This window comes from Mytilus californianus, unplaced genomic scaffold (genome assembly GCF_021869535.1).
Source record: "Mytilus californianus isolate M0D057914Y unplaced genomic scaffold, xbMytCali1.0.p SCAF_1, whole genome shotgun sequence".
NCBI classification, from domain to species: domain Eukaryota; kingdom Metazoa; phylum Mollusca; class Bivalvia; order Mytilida; family Mytilidae; genus Mytilus; species Mytilus californianus.
In genome coordinates this window covers 124,352,669-124,373,776 of record NW_026262581.1, presented here as the reverse complement: position 1 = coordinate 124,373,776, position 21,108 = coordinate 124,352,669, and the positions used below count along the sequence as shown (strand labels likewise).

General features: G+C 32.7%; 1 protein-coding gene across 1 annotated transcript in view; it reads right to left on the bottom strand.

Moving 5' to 3' along the window:
• LOC127738930 (protein draper-like) overlaps positions 1–21,108 on the bottom strand; it is a 42,840-nt gene that overhangs the window by 8,253 nt on the left and 13,479 nt on the right. The window contains exons 12-22 of the mRNA XM_052250425.1: positions 16,747–16,824; positions 16,468–16,590; positions 15,774–16,092; positions 15,208–15,395; positions 14,371–14,565; positions 10,857–10,972; positions 6,930–7,408; positions 6,527–6,690; positions 5,955–6,194; positions 5,266–5,397; positions 500–634 (exon numbers count right to left, since the gene is read on the bottom strand). Of these exons, the coding sequence (XP_052106385.1) occupies positions 500–634; positions 5,266–5,397; positions 5,955–6,194; positions 6,527–6,690; positions 6,930–7,408; positions 10,857–10,972; positions 14,371–14,565; positions 15,208–15,395; positions 15,774–16,092; positions 16,468–16,590; positions 16,747–16,824 (2,169 nt within the window). The remainder of the gene's footprint in view (positions 1–499; positions 635–5,265; positions 5,398–5,954; positions 6,195–6,526; positions 6,691–6,929; positions 7,409–10,856; positions 10,973–14,370; positions 14,566–15,207; positions 15,396–15,773; positions 16,093–16,467; positions 16,591–16,746; positions 16,825–21,108) is intronic.

Below are 21,108 nucleotides of genomic sequence, written 5' to 3'. Positions count from 1 at the left end.
GGAGCACCCGAGTCAATCCCCAGTAATTTGTTGGGTTCGTGTCGCTCAGTCTTTAGTTTCTTTGTTGTGCTTTATATACTGTTTGTGTCTTTTTGATCGTTTTTCGTGTTTTGCCATAGCATTTTCAGTATCGGTATGTAATACTTTTTTTTCAGTTGACAATTTGTTTTCCTTTCCTTCTCTTTACAGTGTATATAATTTTCAATGCTCGATTTAAATGATGCTCCACCAACCCACCTTAATTGAGGCGAAGAGTGTATGGTCTTAACTATTTAGCGTTATAACTTTTTGGGGCCCTTTATAGCTTGCTGTTCGGTGTGAGCCAAGGCCGTACTTTGACCTATAATGGTTTACTTTTACAAATTGTTACTTGGATGGAGAGTTGTCTCATTGGCACTCATACCACATCTTCTAATATCTATTAGTATCTATTAGTAGTCTTATATGAAGGGATTGGATCAGTCAATAATGAAAGAAAGGGGGATGGTATGATACTTGCGATTGCATGTTTCGCCACTATATCCTGTTTCACAGCCAGATGGACATTTTCCATTCACTTTTTCACAAGTTTCTTGATTTAAACACATTCCACAGTGAAACATACAATTTTTTCCATATTTTCCACTTTCACATTCTACAAAGAAATTTCGCAGGAATTCGATTAATGAGAAAACGAAAAACAATTTCGTTTAATGTATCCAGTTTGTTTTCATGGACATTGTTTATTGAAAACATCAAATATTTTCATTGTTGTATTTCCAAAACCTTGAATGACTAATCGTGCATTAATATTCTTTGACAGATTATGTCTCCAACTAGTTACACATTAACCCTGTTGTATTATAGTTGTACTTGAGCTATATTTGTAACTAGTCTCACAGCAATGAGTTATTACCTTACCTGTCCGACAGTTGTACGTATTTCTTTTTTAATTCCAAGTCTAACTGTAATCAGTTATTTATAAGTTTCCACGTTTCGAAGTATAGAGGAAAAATTTTGTACTAACCCTTCATTCATTTATACATATATACTTGATGTTATATCTCGTGACTGGTAATTTTTCGCGGGTTAATTTCCATAATTTAGACGATTATCTTGCGAACTTCCAACTTCACAAGATGAACACCGGGTTAGACAATTGAATTTAAACTGATATATAACGCTAGGTGAAAAATGCAGTTTCATCTATACAGACAAACCTGCAACAATCACAACATGATATTTCCCAAACTCAGATAGCCAAGATCGAGGAAACAATGACTAACAATTACAGTTTTCAGCGGAAAGGAAATGGAAATCAGTATCAAAACGACGTGAAAGTACTAACCAACCTAAAGAAAGCTGAAGCTAACCTGGAAGTTCCAGAATTGGGAATATAATCTGTGCAGACAAAGATGAAGATTATGGAAGGTATTGACTTAGTGCATGAAAGGCAAAAATTTATAAAACAGGCCGACTCTTCCCAACTTGGATGGAACGTCGTTGCCGAGTACGTTGCTAAATCTATCGCTGATGACTGAGTCGACGAAATCAAAATGACGAGAGCGCAGTCTAGAGCAGAAAGAAAGAGCAAGGCGGAAAAAGTTCAGAAAGGCAAAGCACGACCAACATAGCAGGAACCCAGAGAAAGAAACCAAATCTGGACGGTGTTTTAAATGTAGAAATAGGGTTATTGAGTAGACGAATGTCCAGATTGGAAAAATAAGATAACTAATACTTATTCACAAATTAAAATTTTTGATAATACTAATGTAAAACATGGCAGTTGTGTGCCTCTAGCTAATAATTCAAGTAATAATCTTGACACAGAAGTGAGTACTGTTAAATTGCTCAGACGTTGATGTATATTGATACGCAAACAATCGTTCAGCAGGAGTGCGTCTCGCCAGTTGGTGGGCTTAAGGTCAATATAGTCACTCTATGGAAATTGATTATTAATTTGATTGGAAATGGTAATAAAATACCATTCAAAACTGAGCACCAACAAGCTGTAATAAAAAATAACAAATCTTCATTAGACAATAAGATATTTGTTCAAGCTGAGATTAGCAATCTTTTACATTTATTTATATTGTAGTCCTGTCATGTAATGTTGTCATTTTAATGTTATATTTAACATTGCCATAAAAGCGGGAGGTTTGGTTAGCCACAAAACCAGGTTCAACCCACCATTTGTCCTGTACCAAGTCAGGAAAATGGCCATTGTTATATTAAAATTCGTTTCTGTGTGTGTTACATTTTAATGTTGTGTTTCTGTTGTGTCGTAGTTCTCCTCTTATATTTGATGTGTTTCCCTCAGTTTTAGTTTGTAACCCGGATTTGTTTTTTTCTCAATCGATTTATGAATTTCGAACAGCGGTATACTACTGTTGCCTTTATTTACAGAAAAAAAATGTATTTAACACGTACAACAAGTTCCACATGTAGTTAACATGATTTTTGATTGCACATGAAAAATGTATCTAGGTCCCTTCACAGAGTGTGAAATGGTTAGGTTATATTTGGGACACAAAGATAGTAAAATTTTGATAGTGATGAGAGAATTGACAAAGCAGAAAAAGCTGCAAATCGTATTTTAAGCGATTTTTGTAAAGGGGGTTCTTTTCTTCAGTGCTCGAATATTGGCCAGTATTATAGGTCAGCTGATTTTTTGTGCAAATCCTTTTTGGTGATATTGCAAGATTTGGCACACAACTTTTATATGATTGTGTTCAAGCGTATGCTAGCTGGAATGCACCTGTTAAAATAACAGTTGAATCTATTGATGAGCTCTGTTTTTGTAAAAAAAACCTCTTGCAAACACTTATAGTATTGTATAGTTGATATTTTTTCGGTTAATGTATCCAACATTTATCATTTTGCGTTATTTTGTGACGCCTCAGATGTAGGCTCCGATGGATATTTTCTACAATTTTGGATTTTCAGAATGTAAATCACGAGATTTATGAGGATTGGTTTGCGGTAAACAATTTGAAAGTTCTACCTGGTGTGAGTAAGAGACGGGAAGAAGAGTTTTGAATATATATGGTTCTATTCTTGAAAACAGAACAGTTAAATGGAATTCTGATAATGAGAATGTGACAAGGTGAGGAGCAAAAAATACAGAAGTTCGTAACAGATATTCACAAATCTTGCTCGAAGAAGAGCATAGGTTTACAAACACATTGGGTACCAAGAACTACAAATAAGCATGTTGATCAATTAAGCAGACACACTGATCCTGATGATTTGAGTATTGAAAGGAATGTTTCCCGTAATCTTAGTTGTCAGTTTGGTCCTTTTACTATTTACAGATTTGGTACTAATTACAATGCACAGTGATCTCGCTTAAATTCGAGAATTTGGTGCCCAGTTACTAATGATAAACGATAATTAACGTTTTTAATCAATTTTGGGGAGGTGACACTAATCGGCAAGCGCCACCTCCGTCATTAGTTGGCACGACTATAAAGAAGATCATAAATGACAAAGCCAAATGGTTATTCCTGAATTGATATAATTTCCTTATTTACCACTTTTATATGATAACGGCAGATTAAGAGATTTTATAAAAGAGGCCATGTAATTTCCTAAAAACAAAAATTGTAGTAAAGGGTACCATCAAAATAATATAGAATGATTGCTTTAGTTATCGGATTTTAGTTAGGATCTTTCGTTTGTTAGGTTGAAAACTGAGAGGGAACGTAGATAACGCCGTGGAGAGCAGTGGTGTTGGAAACAAACAATGTGTTGAGAACTTTGGCAGAAAAATGGCTTTTTATATAGTTGATTCTAAAAGAAGTACTTCGCCGGCTTTAATCGTTGGAAGTGGTTTATCAATGAACATTGGTTTTTTTCGATTTTCCAGCTGAAACTGTACATGTAGCTTTATATTTAACTTTTCGTATTGATAAACATTCTTCACCAAGTGTTTTGGAGTTTGCAATCTACTCTATAAAATGGGCTCATGAATTAAACGGTTACATAGATCCTGCAAGCAATCAATTTATTTTAAAGTCTCTATTAGAATCTTGCAAAATGTTGAACGGTCAACCGGTCGTGAAAAAAATAATCCAGCTGATAACGTTATGCTTAGAGAAATATGTAGTATGCATCAGCATATTGGTGACTTATCATTAGTGCTTTGGGATTTGACTATGATACTTATAGCTTATGTTGGATTTTTACGTTTTGGCGAATTAAGTTCATTAACTTGTAGGACATTAAGATAGTTGATAAATACATGTCTGTGTTTTGTGACATATAGCAAGGCAACGGAATTTTTATTTCTAAAGGGAATTCTCAGGCATGTCCTGTTTTGATGTATACGCGTTATTTGGGCTTATCTGATTTGGATATAAATTCCGATCACTTTGTTTTCATACCCATATTTTAATCAAGTGCAGCTAAGTTAATCTATAAAAATAAGAAACTTAATTATACTGCAAACCGTTGGAAACAGTTGATCCTAATCTTAACTAAGGTTTACACTCATAGCGTTCTGGTGGTGATTCGGCTGCCGCTAAATAAAGGCAATAGTAGTATACCGCTGTTCAACAGTCATAAATCGATTTAACTGAAACAAATCCGGGTCACAAACCAAAACTGAGGGAAACACATCAACTATAAGAGGAAACAAAATGTCCGATTCAAGTAACGACGGTTACATTACAGATTCATTTGATAAAAGAATTTCAGTTTCTAAGAATGAAGGTTTATAAACATATCAATTTTTGAATCAGCCCTTTCTATGAGTTCTCTAGTCCTGTGGGCGATCGGCAATTGTAAAATTTGTTTGAGATATTTTTGCCATATATTATTATAGTGTGTACTAATCAGCTGCTAGTCACAGTATGATTGTATTTGTGTATTTTGCATGACAGAAACAAGTGTATTTATTTTTTTTTTGGTTTCACTAGCAAACCGGAAGTTTACTAAATAAGTTCGTGTCAAACTTGTCAACGTCGGTTTATTCATTACGACGTCGGTGAGATGTCCGGATCAAAGTAATTAAGGCCTGGTTAACGTTTTAACGTCACTGAGCCGTGATATGCAATTTTATGAAGGGCTGATCAGAGTGATACAGACAGTGGGAATACCGATAAATTACCTAAGCTGTATTTTGTTAACCTTTTCAGAAATTTTGGTCCTCAAGGCTTTTTATCTTCGTACTTTATTTGGTCTTTTAACTTATTTGACTCGAGCATCACCGATTAGTCTTTTGTAAACGAAACGCGCGTCTGGCGTACAAAATATGAGCCTAGTGTCTTTGATGAGTATTTTTACCTGTTGTACAATCTTCCCCTTTATATCCTGCCATGCAGGTACATGAACCATTCTCGTGGTCACATGTATCATTCTCACAATTAACACTACAGTTCTGTATACAGTTCATTCCATATGTTCGATCCGGGCATTCTTTTAAAATAGATATGAATAACAGAAAATGTTCAGTATACGTAAATGAGACGCAACAATACAAAAATCAAGAGACATCTACGGGTCATCAATGCAAATAAAGTGTATATGCAATATATCAGGTTCTTAAAAAAAATATTAACACTTTAAAAATATCACTCATGCAAAGAACTTTTCTGGATTTACTCGTAACTTCCAAAATAAATGTCTATATCAAAGCGTAGAACGACACGTTGGGTATGTTTGACACGGGGCAGTTTTGAAGCGGAGAAAAAGCATATAAGTATTTTTGGATTTTCAAATATTTTGGCCTCGAGCATCAGTGAAGAGACATTTATTTTGTCGAAATGCGCATCTAGTGCAGTTTGATTCTATCGTTTATGTTATTATTATATGTGTATTCCTGTTGTAAAAGTTTTTGAATAATTAATTTATGACGTTAATTGAAATCAGATATATCAAAGTAACGTCAATATCCGTATTTCAACATGAACTAATATGAACGGTAATGAATAATTAATTACACCAAAAGTCAATGCATTAACAGAAAAACTAACTCTGATCACATCGTGCTCCTACATATCCTTTTTTACAGCCATCTGTACAGTTCCCATCAATAGCATCACATCCTCCTTTATCGCAGTGCTCACTACACGGAAATGTACACTTTGATCCCCAGTAGCCTTCAACACAACCGGTTAGACATGCACCAGTAGCCATGTTACACTCTAAAGTTTTGTTACAATGCGTAGGACAAGGATGGTCACAATTTTCACCATAGTAACCAACCGAACATGCTGAAATATTACCAAACGGTTATTCTGCTCTTAATCAACTATGTTGTTTTTTAATTTACGCAATAACTTAAGTTCTAACTTAAAATTATTGGCCTTTAAAACTTTTTGCAGTGAACCTAAAAGTATTTTGAGTATACATTTGAGAGGATAATTACTTACAAATTCAAAAGAAATAAATGGACAGAGCTTATGCCACATATCACTAAATATGGAACGCTTTAACTTTGCAGCAAATAAAGCAGAATTTTTTTTTCGTTTTATAACTATTTACAATGCTCTTTGTACACATTTAAAATTCAGAGAAATATGTTTAAAACTATTATCTGACTTACCTTTTATATTTTTTATCGTAATTGGTATCATATTATGATGAAAGATCATTTCATTCTTCATATAGATCACTGCAGAAAATCTGGACAATGATTCAGTGTCATTCCAACACCCATCAGATTTTGTGCAATTCACTGAATTGCTAACAGCATAAAAGGCTGTATACCTAAAGAATACAAAGAAATTAATGATCTTAAGTTGTGTCACAGTTACAACCTCAAACTTAAAAGAAATGTCATTATAAAGTGATATGTTGCTAGTTGATTGAGAAAAAACACGATCACTCTATAAAATATATTGAAAAGTATTTCTTAAATTTTTTCACAGTGACTGCAGAAAAAAATAGGAAAGTTTCGAAACGAATTTATGATATATTCATCTAAGTGTCTAATTCATAAAACATACTTTGATTGCCTATCAGAAGTAGACATTAGTTTAAATGGTTCTGTATTTAGCTTTACAATTGGATTGGTCTGTGCTTTAAACATGAAATATGCGCCACTGTAGCTGCTCAATAAACGTCCAACTGAACTGTATCCCTCCGCTGATCTTGAAATGTAATTCACCACCATTGTTCCTATTGATGAAGATTCTGTCCCAATACAATCGGAACCATCATAACCACATACACGTGAATTACACTGAGGGTGACATTGTTCATCGCCCCATACTTCAGTGCAACTATCCGGACAAGACGTGTTGTCCATTTTGTTACAGTCTGATAAGTCAAATAGACAAGCTTCATTGTTACACGTTTGGTCACATTGTCCATTGCCTGACAATGACCTGCAATATCCTTTTTCTTCTGTGCAGCTGTCCCAGGGATCTGTGCTCAAGATACAATCGCCGCCATCATATTTACAAGCCAAAACATTACAGTTAGCCTATAATCAATGTCGATGTTATTAGATTTTTTTTAATTTGTTCAAGCATTGTAATAAAGCAAGCTCAATGTTTTAAACACCCCGGCAAAAATATCCATACACAGATAGTACGTAAAATTCTTGTTGTTCTTTCTTTATCACACATGATGACATTGGTATTTGCTTTTCAAAATATTAAAACTGTTGTTAGACGCATTTCATCTTTACTTTTATATTAACATTTTCTATTTTTAATAAATCATTTTCTTTGAAACTTATAGGATTTTGTCAAGAAAATGCAATAAATCGTCTTCGTCTTTAGAATGAAAAAAATGCTCGATTAAACAAAACAAAACAAAAGTACATTTTCGCAATATTTTCAATCGCTGTAGACACCATATTCTCATTACACGTCAGTGTAATGTAATGTTTAGCTTTCCGGGTAGTGTTTTGTAGATTATTATTTGTCTCTTTGTCGTTTTTCTTTTTGACTATTATAGTAATTGTCGTTTTTCGTCAACTAAAATTTTATCAATTTCCCCTTTGGTATCTTCTGCCTCTTTTTTCTTAAGGAACACTGGCAAATAAAGGCAACAGTAGTATACCGCTGTTCAATAGTCATAAATCGATTAAGCGAAAACAAATCCGGGTCACAAACCAAAACCATGGGAAACACATCAACTATCAGAGGAAAACAACGGAACAACAGAAACACTGAACTGCAACAAAAATAAACACCAACATACATAAAAACGGACTATTTGATAACAACTGCCATATTCCTGACTTGGTACAGGACATTTTAAGAAAAATTGTGGGTTGAACCTGGTTTTATGGCTATCCAAACCTCCCGCTTATATAACAATGTTAAAAATATCGCTAAAATGACAACATTACGTGACAGGAATACAGTACAAATAAACGTAAGAACACTCAAGACAGAGAAACATATAAATTAATAATATAATTACAACATGTAAACTACAGAATAACAACGGATTCTTCCCATGAATCTATGACAGCACACCAGGACACCACAAACATATTATAAACTGTGTGTCACACGAATGTATCAACGCCACAAAAAGTGACGTATTTTTTGTGACGTTTATATTATCACAGGTAAATTTCTAAAAATAGAATAGATTTGTTTTAATGTAGACACGTACAAGAATATAAGATTGAGTTTGTAATGGTGTTATTTTATGTATTTTCTAATCATGACAAGAATATTAAAATGGAATTGTGTTTGTAATTGTGTTATTATTTGTATTTTCTAACCATATCGGTTTTTCTTCAAAATCAAAACTGTGTATAAACAAAAACATCCTGTGCATATATTTGCTTTAAACTAAAAATCATATAAATGAAATAGCTGGTTAATTATCTTAACTTTTACATATATTTCACATCCAATTTTTTATGGAAATATTCTTTATAAAGCACAAAAATGTCAGTATTCACCTCTGAAGCTAACAAAACCTTTAAATAGACTTATTAAGAAGGGATATAGTTACGATACTGTTGTCAGGTCATTAAAGATTGCATATTTTGGCGTTAATATTGATTCACTTATAGGGTCTTTGCATCGGCACTAAACACATTTATTTAAAAACCAGTTGTTGGCATGACACGGGCTATGTTCTTCTCATATATGTTATGATGGTATGATACTAAACCCCTAACGGGAAGGATTGTGCCTGATATTCATATGATGAAGACATAATCTTTCAATCAGTTTAATTGAAGTCTGGAGCTGGCATGTCAGTTAACTGCTAGTAGTCTGTTGTTATTTATGTATTATTGTCATTTTGTTTATTTTCTTTGGTTACATCTTCTGACATCAGACTCGGACTTCTCTTGAACTGAATTTTAATGTACGTATTGTTATGCGTTTACTTTTCTACATTGGCTAGAGGTATAGGGGGAGGGTTGAGATCTCATAAACATGTTTAACCCCGCCGCATTTTTGTGCCTGTCCCAAGTCAGGAGCCTCTAGCCTTTGTTAGTCTTGTATTATTTTTAATTTTAGTTTCTTGTGTACAATTTGGAGTTTAGTATGGCGTTCATTATCACTGAACTAGTATATATATATTTGTTTAGGGGCCAGCTGAAGGACGCCTCCGGGTGCGGGAATTTCTCGCTGCATTGAAGACCTGTTGGTGACCTTCTGCTGTTGTCTGTTCTATGGTCGGGTTGTTGTCTCTTTGACACATTCCCCATTTCCATTCTCAATTTTATATAGAAAATAAAAATAAAATAACTGTAATATGAGGCAAGATCATGTAAGACCAAACAGTAAACACACGTGAAAACAAACAACATAAAACAAAAACACTGTAGACGAACCACAAGTAACTCGATTATACTGACAAATAAGACATATGTGAAACGTACCGAAAATACATAATTCAAACCACAAACGATAAGACATAACACAATATCTAACCAGACTTACAAAAGAAACATTGTAACTAAATACATGAATGTTGGATGTATAAATACCGAGAAATCAGTCTAATGGAAAACGGCTTGCATTGTTAGAAGACAAGTTTAGAATAATGGCATTAAAAGAATAATGTTACACCATTTTCGCATTTGTATGACCTAACGTTGAATTCCTTTTCCTGAGTACATTAAACAGATTTTCATAAAATTGTATAATTTCGATAGACAGGAACCAATCAAGGGGTATTGTCAAATTTTGTTTTATTTCACAATAAAGTATCTTTGACTATGCGTGTTATTCATGACAAAGTTACAACAATTCATTATAACACAAACAAAATGCTTGATTTAACTCCTAGTATCATGGTTATAGCATAAAAATGCACTAATGCGATTTGAATGCCTCTTTTTGTAATTTTATTGGAGTGTAAAAGCATTGACCGAAGCAAGCGCGGAACTTGAGCACTTCATTCAAGAATGTGTTGATAATGTTCTTTTTTTTTTGTAATTTAGTGTAATTTATGCAAAAATATTTGATCTTTTCCCTGTATTAATGGGAGAGTACATCTTCAAATTTTTCTTAGTATTAATGTGTTTGATGTAAAGTCTATGTAAAGATGTGACTATGACTTGTAATTCTTGCGTCGTTCCGCGACGAATAACAGTATTTGTTGAAAGGATTTATTACATTGTAGGTATTATAATTAATTGATAACTACCATATATGCATCTATAAATAAACGTATCTGTAACGTTTTCGGTGAGTATGCGTTAATGCGAGGGACCACATTGATCTTTTCGAACATTTCGTATTCTTCACCTCATCGAATTTCATTTGGAATATAAATATTTCCAAGTTTGTCTTTAAAATTTTGTCTTGGGTACTTCCGCCGCATATCCTTTTTCGAATAAGTAAATAAAGAAAAAAGTTTTAAGAAATATTTTACCACATTTATCTTAGTAGCTAATTGAATTCTAAGATTTAACGGTATGCTTTTTTCACAATGCGTTTCATACATACATCACATGTTCCATCTTGAGCCACCTCTAAACATTTTTCAGGATTCAGACAACCACTTAGCTTATTGTCACAATATTTTCCAGTTGAATTGTCTGGACAGTGACATTCAAAGGTTCCTACAAAATTTATCACAAAAACTATTTTGCTGTGTCTAGTTCCAAACACTTCAGTCAATACAATAAACTTTTCTTGAATACCGATTACTATTGTTTTACCTTAAAAGACTGTATTTTTTTTTTATAAATATTGCCATGTTTTATGTGTCTATAAAAACCAGTGGCACACCTATGCCTGTTTTGTTGCTGATCAGTTTTGCAGTTTGCACGTTTAACCTAGCTCCTATTGTTTTCAAAAAGCAGTAAAATAAAAAATTTCTGGAGCAACAACTACAAAACAGTTCGTAAAATTTTCTTAAATTTTCAGATTACATAGACCTTGTTATTCTGATCATTTTTTACGATTTATACTTTTTCAACCTAGTTCATATAGTTTTCAAAGTAATGTTGAGCAAAAAACTTCAAAATTTGGAAAAATGTAATATTCAGGAGCGATAACTCCAAAACAGGTTGACAGTTGTCTTTTAAGTAATTAGATCTTAATTTGTCATGCTTATCATTTTTGAACTAACACTTTTAACCTAGCTCCAATTGTATTAGAGATATCAATCGAAAATGTGAAAATTGATAAAACACTTACATTTCAGGGGCAATCACTCCATATAGGATCTAAAGATTTGTTTTCTTAAATATATGCAATTTTGTAAAACAATTTTGAAGGTTTAAAAAGTACTTCTCATTGCATGATTTATGGAGAATTGAATAGAATACCATTACATATTCTTATTAAAGATAGAATGGATGGTTTCTGGCAACGTATCATATGTGGTAAAAGAGAGAAAAAAGTCATATACACTGTATTCTATATTGTATCAGCTTAGTAAAAGGGGTTTCTACCACTCTAAATGGTTGTTAGAAATTAAAAATACTTTTTATAAATGTGGATTTAATTTGATGTGGGATGATCAAATAATTGCTAAATCTGATAATATTAGTAAGAATGTTAAGAAATGTTTGAGTGATAAATTTATGCTGAACTGGAGTAATAATGTTATAAATTCTGCAAAATGTCTCAATTATAGAATATACAAATCTGATTTTTGTTTTGAGAAATATCTATCAGTGTCACCATCTGATCTAAGAATGTATTTATGTAAATTCCGTTGCCTTAATAATAAATTGCCCATTGAAACTGGCAGATTTTTTTAATAATGATAGAACTGAAAGACATTATAATCTCTGTAATGCTAATGAACTTGGTGATGAGTTTCATTACTTATTCAAATGTACCTTTTTCAACAATGTAAGAGCTAAATTTTTACCCATAATTATATGTAATAACCCGAATGTTATATATTTAAAGAACTGATGAATACATCAAATTTATTTACACTTACTGGAAAAGCTAAATTTTGTAAAAGTGTTATTAAAACCTTTTAATACATGTACTTAATCAAGTTACTATAACTTTTACTTCCTGTCACATATCAATGTTCATCATATATACTATTATTGCACATTTGTTTACCATGTTGTTCTAATGTAAATATGTTCACACTTTTATTGTTTGTTAAATTGTTGTACTAACATACCCCATGTTGGGGCGTTAGTGAAATAAAACGTCTTATGACTTAATGTCTTAAATTTTTCATTGGTAGATTGAACTTGCCATTTTGATAATTTTTGCAATTCCATTTTAACTTGGCTCCTATAGCTTTCAAAACAATAGCAAATAACTGCCAAAAAGTTAAAAATCAGCATTTAGGGGCAATAACTCCAAAACAGGTTGAAACATTGTTCTTACATTTCTAGGGTAGACAACGCTTTTTTGTGCTGACCATTTTCATCTTGTTATTTTTTCTCTTACTGCTATAATTTTCAAGATATTAGTCAAAAACTGAAGTTTGATCCCAATGGTATTATTCTCCCTAAGGCTGTCATGATGTCAAGGCACAAGAACAACTAACAAAAACACAAAAGACACAAAGTACAGATCATAGAGTATTCGCAGTCACACAAAAGCTAGTTCAAAGAATTAAAAGAAAAATGTATCAAAGACTTAAATAGCAATCAATTCATATCAAATTTTCAGTGCATTTGGCGTAAAGACGTCATTAACAGTCAGAGAAAAAACATGGCCTTGTGCAATGCCAAAATAAAGGTACAGACAGATTGTATGACCGTGAATTTACAGAAGTGTATAACAATAATATTTAGTTGGGTTTTAATCTATTAATAAAAAAAATCAATATTTATACCGATGAAAACAATATTAAAAAATCTGATAACAGTGTCTAATTGGTAACCTTTTAGAATAAGTTTATTTAAAGAATCGGTAAGTTTACCCGGGTCTAGATAAACAACATCAATGTAAAAACTTGGATGTGATATTCCTTTTGACTGTAATACGTTTTCTACAGGTACAGTCAAACGTCAAAGCTAAATCTTTGTGTCTATGAAAGAGTTAAGTAAAGGTCTTAAGTAATTTGTGGTAACGAAATCATTGACTTAGTAATTAACAATTATAAAATAGATAACGTTCATTGAAATCCAAAACGACACGAGCATAGCGAACGAGTTGGGATATAAAAACACCGTAAGATGGTGACCAAGGGACATCACCGTCCAGAAAAGAAAAAAAAACAAACGGGAACGAGAAAGGCGTTTTTGTAATTTGGATTTCTACTTTCAAATTAACAACTTTATGGGGAAACGGCCCCAACATGGGGTGTGTTAGTACAACAATTTAACAAACAATAAAAGAGTGAACATATTTACATTAGAACAACATGGTAAAACTCGGTCTGCCATGCACACATCGTACAAATGCTTACTGATCAATAGAAACATAACATTTAAAAAGTTTATGTTTAAATTTGAAGAAGAGAGAAATAATGGGACGAAGACGACGAAGCAATCAATGTCATATAACATATTGCATCACATCTCTCGGCACTCTGCATCTATGCAAAGTTACAATGAAAAATGTTTACCAATTATCAATTTACCATTTCGCGATTCCAAAAATGACAAACTACACTCATTCGTTAGAAACAGTATTTATTAAAACCAAACTATTGCTAAGTTGATATAGTGTACTGTATCAAAATACAATAATGGTAGTAATAAAATTTGAAACACAAAGCAAGTATTAATTTAAATTGTTAGTTATTGGTGCACTTATTAAAGAACTTCATTGTATTGATATTCAATAGGGGATGTTCTGTGAGGATTGAACACCATACGACTCAGATGTTTTATTTAACATTAGGACAACAACGGGGAAATAATTTTCATTTCTTTCTTATGTATAAACTTAAATGCAAACCAATGGTACCGGTAGGGGGAAGTTATATTTAAATTTAAGGACAGTGCATCATTCATGCCTGGCATAAAAACAAAAATTGGGAAATTATAATTAAAACTTGTAGATACGTACTAGTAATTAAAATTCTGACCTTTCAAATTGGTGCAATTCCCGTTATTAGAACAAGGTGTTTCTTCACATTCATCAATATCATGATTACAGTAGGTACCAGTCATTCCTGATGGACAGACACACTTAGATCTTAAAGCTGCCGAAGGATCAGAATAGCACAGACCATTTACACATTCATTCTGTTTTGTACAGTCCAATAAACTGCAAGTCTTTCCTAAATTATAAATCATGAAAATTTATATTTGACATGTTAAAGGTTATAAACACATCATAGTAATTGACATCATTAATCATGTTATGGAAACTAAGTTTCCAATCCCCAGGTAAAAAAGGTTCAATTGGACGATTTCTTCGTTTGTGATTTGATACGCATCTCTACATATCCATTTCTGATGAAGGTTACTAAGAAAAGTTATTCAAGTTTAAGGGAAGGATAGAGAGTATCAATGCATTTCAAAACAGATCTTCACGTCAAACATAAACCTAAAAGAAAAACAGCGCTTAAATTCAAATTTAAATCACAACGTTTCTTAAATTCTACAATATGTTTATCAAAGGTTAGAAAAAATATGTTCAGTTTATTGCACTAGCAAAACATCCTTCTTTTCTCTTTTGCGAATAATTTCAGAGTTTCACCCACAGTTTTAAATGTGGTTTGTGTTACTGAATTTTATAAAAAGCGTCTAATAGTGATATATTTTCAATTATCGTATTCTTAGCGTAGTTTTAACTTGCATATTTATCTGAAAAAGGACATTTTTTTAATATAAATATTACAGAAAAAAACATCAGTCAAATTAAAGGTATAACACAGAGCTTTTTTTATCGGCGTTTATATCCATAGATTTACAATCACCTTTAAAATTTGGCTTGCATATGCATTCTGTTTTATTCGTGTTGGGATTAAGGGTTTCATTTCTTGTTGCAAATTTATCACACTCGCTTAACATGTAATTGTTCTCACACCGTGGGCCAGAGTAACCTGGCATACATCTACATCTAGCATACTTGAATTCAAAACAGGTTCCACCATTTGTACAAAACCTAAAACAAAAATCATCTACATACTCACAGGATATATGTCATTTACTGAAGCTTATAACACAAACTTTAATTGATGTTCTTCATCTTGATACTAGTAGTAACTGAATGGTTCATAACTATTAACTGTACATTGCATACCCTACGATAATATCGAGTCGACCTATTGTCGATCTAAGTGGTATTTTATAATAAAAATCGATAACCACTGCATTAGTCTTTGATGTAAACTGTGAGGGAGAAGTCGATCAATTACCCGTAAAATTTGTTATGTTGTCCTACCAATACTGCAATATGGTGACTGACGAAGAAAAACAAAATAAGCAAGACAGACCTGTGTAAAAATATTTCACAAAAAGCATTAAAATCGAATGTACTCACCCTTCTGTGCAGTGTATGTTCAGTTTGCAATCTTTACCAACACCTCCGTTCGGACAATTGCAATCATATTCATTGTTTTCTCTGGGTATGCATTCACCAACAGGACACGGCTGTTCATCACATCGGTTTGGAGTACAGTCTGTTATATTAGATGGACATATACAGTATGGTTGATTTTCCTTTATTACACACGTTCCGTTATATTTACATGAAATATTAACATTGCTGTCACATGATGGAAGCATTATACAGGAAAATTGGACGTCTTGTGCGCACGTACAGTTTCCGCCGTACATACATTCTTCTCCACTAGAACAGTCTGCAAGCAATAGTAAGAGAAAAATATCAAAATGCTCTTAGAATCTTTATGAGCCTGTCATAAATCAGGAGCCTGTAATTCAGTGGGTTATTATTCTCTGTAGTATTTGTTTTTCGTTTTTTTGTTTAATCATCAATCAGGTTGTTGGATTTCTCGATTGACCTGTTTTACGTTTTGTCGTGTTGGTACCTTATATAACTTACTATACCGTATTGGTTTTTTTTTAATTGTTTTATATTGCGCCGACTTATACTTTCTTACATCCACGTGATTTGTTCTCTGGTGAGAGTTTTCTCATTGACAGTCATGCATATCTCTATTAGAAGAAAGCGATGAAAAGCATAGCATATAGTAATACATATATAGATAACTTACAGCACATGTCAGGAGATTGAGTACAGTTTGTTGTATTGAACCCATCTCTGCACATACAGCTTCCACCATGACAATATGTTGGATAAGGACACTTACAGGAACTGTCTGCCGAACAACTTACTGCTTTGATCAAATATGGAATAAGAATAATAATGCATGAAAGGGAGAATTGGCGTACACTTCAATAAAACGTTTGTCGAATAATTTGATGGTAACATTTGAATTGGTAATCTTTTCTCTAGAGAGTACAATATTATTTCATTGAAGATAAAAACTTACTTTGAAGAAGTATGAATAACGATACATAAACATACAATTTGATATGTAACGCCATGTTGATGATGAGTAAACCCTTCCCTATATAGGAAGTGATTTCAAATTCGGAAATGTACTAAGTCATGCATACTTGAGATTTGATAAACATTTACAAACCCTTTACTTTTTCCTATACATTAAATCATAGATGGAAATGTGGTAACTAGTTATTTCCTTTATTAGGATAGAACACGCGTCTAAAGTACTGGCTTCGAGTTTTTGAAAAAAAAATAGTTAATATTTAGTTTTAAAATTGATGAATATTAATCTATCGTATCTTTACACAATAATGATAGTAAAACGGATTTATACCTAAGATGATGTCTGAACACTTCAATTTCAACTCAACGCCTAAAACCAAATTAATGTACCAGTTACATACGTAATTTTGAAAGATTTATTTACTGTTCAATATTGTCCTTCGCTTGGAATTTGTTAACGTATATACTATAGCATTTGTTAACGTTGATATTATAGAATTTGTTAACGTCAATACTACAGATCTGGCCTATTTCCTCCTTAGATAATTTACATAACACTGATTGTTTAATGCAGATAAAAGGTAATTACTTTGCAACTATGAAATGTTTTTTCAGTCTCAAGAATAGCGCAATTGTTTCTCAGATATTTTCAAGTTGCGAAGATTATTCTCTTCCAACCACTAGTAAATGAATCTCGGTCTTTAACGGTAGTTTTGATCTAACATCATCTAAAAAGTCTGAACAATAAATTATTCAGTCACGTTCAGTCTTTAAGTCAACTTTCAGTCTTATCCTCTGCGGTAAATCCAGTGCTGATCAGACAGTTTGTTTGCAGTTAATTCATGACTGTTCAGTAATATTTCAGATAACTTAGTATGTCGTTGATTTGTACAGGTAAATAACAACCACTGAATGGTCTGAACATAGAATGAACCGACCTTAAGGTTCATCATAACAAATGGACAAAATGGCTTGTTTACACCTCAAAAACTACTTGAGTACATACTAACCTATACAGTTTCAAGGCATCCATTAGATAGATTTAAGCATTTTGCGTTTCAGAAAGATAAAATCTATCTTGATGGGCATTTTGTTTCGTTCCTGTTGTTTGTGTAAATAAACAAACAATTGATTACATATGATACTGTCAACTCAGTTACACCCTTTAACTCGTCTATTGTTGTGTAGATATCTTGTTGTCTTTCTATTGTCCATGTCAATCAATGCAATACAATAAAGGCAACAGGCAGTATACCGCTATTCTACAGTCATAATTCGATAAAGCAAAATCAAATCCGGGTAACAAACTAAAACCGAGGGAAACATATCAACTATAAGAGGAAAACAATGGAACAACAGAAACACTGAACTACAACAAAAGCAAACGCCAACATACATAGAAACGGACTGTAGATAACAACTGCCATATTCCTGACTTGGTACAGGACATTTTACGAAAAAATGGAAGGCTGAACATGGTTTTATGGCTAGCCAAACATCCCGCTCATATCGCAATGTTAAAAATACATCTGAAATGACTACACTACGTGACAGGAATACAGTACAAACAAACGCAAGAACACTCAGCACAGAGAAATACATAAATAAATAATATAATAGTACATTACAACATGTAAACCGCAGAATAACAACGGACACCTCCGATGAATTTTCGACAGCACATTAGGACACAACAAATGAAATATAAACTGCACGTCACATAAATGGATCAACTTCACAAAAAGTGACGTATTTTTGTGACGTTTATATTATCACAGCTAAATTTCTCGAGGTAAATTTCTAAAAATAAATTTATTTTTTTTCTTTATAGACACGTACAACAATATTAAATTGGGATTGGGTTTGTAATGGTGTTATTTTATGTATTTTCTAACCATGACAAGAATATCAAAATGGAAATGTGTTTGTAATGGTGTTATTATTTGTATTTTCTAAACATGTCGGTTTTTCTTCTAAATCAAAACTGTGTATAAACAAAAAAAATCTTGTGCATTTGCTTTAAACTTAAAATCATATAAATGAAGTAGCTGATTTCTTTATCTTAACTTTTACATGCATATAGAAAATAGAAATAAAATAACTGTAATATAAGGCAACATCATGTAAGACCAAACAGTAAACACACATGAAAACAAACAACATATAACAAAAACTCTGTAGACAAACCACGAGTAACTCAAATATACTGACAAATAAGACATATGTGAAATGTATCGAAAACACAGAATTCAAACTACAAACGAAATAAACAGACAACTAAGCACAAAATGACCCACCGGACCCACATGAATAAGAAAGTAACAAGAAAATGCCCGAAAGCGGGATATATAAATACCGAACCACGTCGTCTCCAACAGCGAACATAAGACATAACAAAATATCGAAACATCATAACTAAATACATGAATGTTGCAATGCGAATTCACACTCGACAAAACAGTCATATTCGGGAATAGGTCACGTTCGGTACTAAGCAGACCAGATGACGTAGATGGTAAAACACAATCTAAGACGTGGTAAAAATGTCGTTAGTTAGCTTAGACACAGACATATCGTATAGATGAACCAATTCGTGATGGTGTCCATAAAATTTACGGAGTGTCATTTTCAATCTTTCCTCCTCAAAACTCTGTTGGAGCAGTTTCTGCGTAAGGAGCACACTCCTGTATATGAAGTTCGTGTAGTGTGAACATGCACGAGCATAAGGTATCAATTGAGATATGTAAACACCATACAACGGGGCAGAGGATATGTTACTGCTGAGAAATGGTAAATTGATAATTGGGAAGTTAGAATCATCCCGTTTGTCATAAATTTTAGTCTGAAGTCGTCCTTTTGTGTCAATATTGAGGAAAAGATCAAGGTATGAAGCAGTCCTTCTAGTATCAGTAGTATCCTTAATTTTAAGTTCACTGGGATATATGAGATGCAAGTACTGACTGAAATATTGGTTATTCAGTGATAGGACATCATCAATATATCTGAAAGTAAAATATAAGAATTTTGTAAGGTTCTTTTTATTTTTGTCTTTTAGAAGGTTCTGAATGAATTCTACTTCATACGAGTACAAAAACAAATCGGCCAGTAGGGGTGCACAATTAGTACCCATTGGAATACCGACTGTTTGTTGAAATATTAATCCTCCAAACTCAACAAATAAATTGTCGATCAAAAAGTCTAGCATTTTAATAATATCATATTCAGTGTATTTTCTGATAGAATCAGTGTTCACAAAATAAGAATTATTATAACCAAAAACAAGACATTTATATATACGATTCCAATTTTTATAGAAAAAGCTCTGTTTATTGAGATGGTGAAGTCGATCTTTCAATTGAGCATGGGGATTAGTAGTGTAAAGCGTAGAAAAATCAAAGGTCTTAATGTTGCTGCAACATTGCAGAGATTATGATATAATTTTTTTAAGAATCCACTACTGATTGACACCACTGGTTGAATATATCTCATCGCAATATTTCTGAAGGCCATCTTTTACTGTAGAAAGAATACAGTTGTAACTTGAGATGGGCATCTCAAAGATTTGACACAACTTGGTTAATTTTTTCACTTTCTGCAAGAACGGAAAAAAATGCTCATCAAAATCAAAAACAGATTTTATCGTTCTGAAAAACAAAATGCATTTAACTTTTATATATCTAGTGAGAGTACCATTACGACAGTGTTTTTAATAATTTATCTTAATGCGAAAACTTTAGATTTTTGGTGGTAGTAATTAAATTTAATTCAATGATATTAACGACCGTGAGTAAAATATCTTGTATCGATAATATTGCATGTATGTTGCCGGTTACACACTTATGAAAAAGGTCGTGTCTATTATTATTTTTGCAGTCATCCCTTCGTAGGTTTTTTGATGCCATCATGAGTTGGTTGGCCGTTATGGAATACTTGTGTCACAGATGTCCGTTTATATGTTCTAACAGTCGTAGTCATTTTTTCGTGTTCTTTTTCTCAAATGAGACTTAACACCGAATGTATACCTACCATATACAACACGAATGATGTCACGTTTCGTGCTTACCCTTCCGAAGAACCTTTTCTAACACATAGGAAAATGTCATTGTGGAAGAGCATTTCAATCAACTTGGTAACTCAATCATTTGTAACTGGGATCTGGTACCTTATTGTTGTAATAACTTGATATTGATGGCATAGATATTCTTTCAAAATCCCCTTGCAGCTTGAATGTGATGAATATTTTCATCTCTACTTCTCGGCGTAGCTTCAGTAATAGTCATCATAAAACTTAATTGTCTATAATCCCTCCCCCCTACCATTCTACCTATATTTTCATGGATTAACA